At 45.5% G+C, this 3,705-nt stretch overlaps 1 protein-coding gene across 1 annotated transcript in view; it reads left to right on the forward strand.

Moving 5' to 3' along the window:
- Positions 1 to 3,384, forward strand: part of LOC308368115 (solute carrier family 66 member 2) — a 60,742-nt gene extending 57,358 nt beyond the window's left edge. Inside the window, exon 5 of the mRNA XM_080842190.1 lies at positions 1 to 3,384. This exon is cut by the window's left edge and continues 107 nt beyond it. Within this exon, the coding sequence (XP_080698316.1) occupies positions 1 to 68 (68 nt within the window). The 3' untranslated portion in view covers positions 69 to 3,384.
- Positions 3,385 to 3,705: the final 321 nt, after the last annotated feature.

Below are 3,705 nucleotides of genomic sequence, written 5' to 3' on the forward strand. Positions count from 1 at the left end.
TCATCGACGTGGCCATCCTGTTCCAGGTCCTCTATTACAACCAGGACGCCCGCGTCAAGCTGGGATGACCTCGCCCCCGGCAACCATCCACATGGCAACAACGCCGCCACTGCTAGGTCACACACAAACAAGGACTCTGTTGCCAAGTGCCTTTTAAAACATTTTCTTTCTTCCACTTTTTCTGTTTTCTAATTGGGTCAGTTATATATTTTACATATGTGTTTGTAATGTGTTCCAGTTTTAGTTTAGCTTTTTTTGCAATGTTTTTATTTTGTATTATTTATTCTGCTGGGTTGAGCCAAGTTCTCCATGCTGGTTCCTCATCGTCTACTACTGACGGCTGATGAGAAGCTTCTCCGGGGCTGAAAGAGTGCTCCCGTTGATGAATGGCTTCAGTGCGGGAGCGTGAAATGCCAGGGCTGCTGGCAGAAAGAGAGAGTATCTGTCAGAGCGGGCCAGGCCTCACTGGCACCAGGTCAGGCAGAACTGTGCCAAATGCCGGTCTCCTTCTCCCAAACAATGCCTGTGCCCACCTCTGCTCTCCGAACAGCCAATACAGGGCCACGGTGCCACCAATGCTGTGCCTTACTAGTGCCAAAGATCTCTCTCACGCCCACTGCCTTATGCTGGGGTTCATCAGCAGCAAAGCTTAATGCTCCTGTGCTTTCAACCAAAAAACAAAGCCAAAGAAAAATCAACCATCACACCTCAGTGTATTGTGGACATAATGTGTTTTCAATAGCATTTGGTCAGCTGTATATGGCTATAGCATGTGCCTTTCTCTCTCTCGCTCTCTCTCTCTCTCTCTCGCTCTCTCTCTCTCTCTTTCTGTCTCTGTCTCTCTCACTCTTTCTCTCTCTCTCTTTCCCCCTCATAAGCAGTGATGGGAATGGTTATGCACTGTTCAGCACCTGGGAGAAAATTGACAGACTTTGAAATGAAAAAGTGATAAGCTTATCACACTCACACACACACACACACACACACACACACACACACACACACACATAAAAAAACCCTCATAGGTCAGTTCTAGTGCACTGCATCCTGGCACTCAGGTGGCCATTAGAGCGGGTGGGCGCTTCATGCTGTTTTACTGCGCGAGAGCCAGGCCATTAAAGGCCCTCATATTACAGCGCGTTTGGCCCGGCTGGGTAAGAGGAAGAGGCAGCTGTCCATTACGCCTCCAGCTCCCTCCAGCTCGTCTGCTTTTTCAGAAAGCAGCACCTCTCCACTCACGCTGCCAGTGCCGACTGACAACAACACCTTTCCTGATGAGGAAAAAGGACTGAGCCTGAATGGAGGCAGGGAATCAACATTACTGCTCTGTTGCTATGATTATTACTGTTACTGTTACTGTTACTGTTGCTGTTACTGTTGCTGTTACTGTTACTTTTACTGTTTCTCTTTCTGTTTCTGTTTCTGTTTCTTTTTCTGTTACTGTTACTGTTACTGTTACTGTTACTGTTTCTCTTTCTGTTACTGTTGCTGTTGCTGTTGCTGTTGCTGTTACTGTTACTGTTTTTTGTTGCTGTTGCTGTTTCTCTTTCTGTTGCTTTTACTGTACCTGTTACTGTTTCTGTTTCTGTTGGCTGTGTTGTCTCTGAAGGACGGCAGCACAGTTGTATGTGTGGGGGTGGATCAAGCCTAATTGGCAGGGCTGAGATAAGGGGTGGGTTTTAGGGGTTTAAGTGTCAGAGCCTGGAGAATGGAGATGGGGAGGGTTTGTGGTGGGAAGATGTAATGGGTAGTAGGCTTTGAAATCAAAAGGTTTGTGCTTCTTCTGACAGCCTCCCTTCAGAAATCCACACCAACAGAAAACCTTATAAGGACACAAGCACACTCATGCACACATACCAGCTGCAAAACTAAAGCCAGGTGATTGATAGCTTATAAGGAAAGACGACCCTTAACCCCTTTTAAAACCACCATCTGGTAGAGCCTGAGAACGGTATGTTTCAGGAAGTGTATACTGAATATGAGGACGCTACCACACGTCAATGACCTCCAGTGGGTCACAGCCAAAGGGTCTTATTGAGGAGGTTCCACCGGGCATTGCCTCGGGCTGAAATGTTTACAGAATAATGTCACAGAAATTAGCTTGTCAACCCAGGGCCGCTTCTTTTTCTTATCAAAAAATGAATCCTCTATGCTGTATCTTTAGAGAGTGCATGTGTATATGTATCACCAGTAGCTGTTTCCTCTGGAGAGCTGACTGGTTGGTGTGTGTGTGTGTGTGTGTCTGTGTGATGGTTTGTTGAATCACAAGTAGCTGTTTCCTCTGTAGAGCTGACTGGTTTAAGTGTGTGTGTGTGTGTGTGTGTGTGTGTGTGTGTGCGTGTGTGTGTGTCTGTATATGATGGTTGGTTGAATCACAAGTAGCTGTTTCCTCTGTAGAGCTGACTGGTTTGAGTGTGTGTGTGTGTGTGTGCGTGTGTGTGTGTCTGTATACGATGGTTGGTTGAATCAAAAGTAGCTGTTTCCTCTGACTGGTTTGAGTATAGTTCACCGTATGTCTTTGCTCCCTCTGTGTCTATCATATTTGTGGTGTGTGCTCATTCTCTCGAGAGCTACATAGCTGTGTGTGTGTGTGTGTGTGTCTATCATATTTGTGGTGTGTGCTCATTCTCTGGGGAGCTAGATAGCTGTGTGTGTGTGTGTGTGTGTGTGTGTGTCTATCATGTTTGTGGTGTGTGCTCATTCTCTGGAGGGCTAGATAGCTGTGTGTGTGTGTGTGTGTGTGTGTCTATCATGTTTGTGGTGTGTGCTCATACTCTCTGGAGGGCTAGATAGCTGTGTGTGTGTGTGTGTGTGTGTGTCTATCATGTTTGTGGTGTGTGCTCATACTCTCTGGAGAACTAAATCATATGTGTGTGTGTGTGTGTGTGTGTCTATCATGTTTGTGGTGTGTGCTCATACTCTCTGGAGAACTAGATAGCTGTGTGTGTGTGTGTGTGTGTGTGTGTGTGTGTGTGTGCACTTCAGCATACCTTCTGTAGACAGACCCTGAAGTATAATGTATTTGGCAGTGTTTATGTCTTTATAGCTTAGGGAGTCTCTAGACTGTCCATCTTGCAAAATCCATTAGATCTCCTTTTCTCTAAGCAGTCTGTGAGTCAAAAATAAAACTGCCAGTACACTGATTATGAAGTTAGTCATCAGAGCATCCGTTTGTATTTAGTATGTACACTATTTGCATTGAATATGTACACTATTTGCATTGAGTATGTACATTATTTGCATTGAAAATGTACACTATTTGCTGTGAGTGCCATGTATCACCATTGTTAAACCATACTACCCAAGCACACAATAATGTATTGAGTAAATGAACACAAAAATAACAGGATGTTTATAAACTTTGCCAAAGATGTGCTTAAAGAACATGCCTCTGGTGTATTCCTTTTATCATTCTGTCATTCTCTCTTTCTGTCCATATCTATTGTTTTGGTCTATCTATCACATTTCCACCCCTACGTGGGAGAGGTATGAATAACACCTCCATGCAGACATAAGGAGCCACACCTGCTGACGGAAGCTTCCATCTCTCGCTGCGGGTGAAGCAGCCTCCTTGGTGTCATCGTGAACGTGCGTTGGCGATGCCCATTCACATGCACTGAATGTGGTCCGTGGGGCAGTATCGTGATAGACATGCGTTGGTGATGCCCATTCACATGCACTGAATGTGGTCCGTGGGGCAGTATC

Source organism: Sprattus sprattus (assembly GCF_963457725.1).
Source record: "Sprattus sprattus genome assembly, chromosome: 7".
Classification (NCBI taxonomy): Eukaryota; Metazoa; Chordata; class Actinopteri; order Clupeiformes; family Clupeidae; genus Sprattus; species Sprattus sprattus.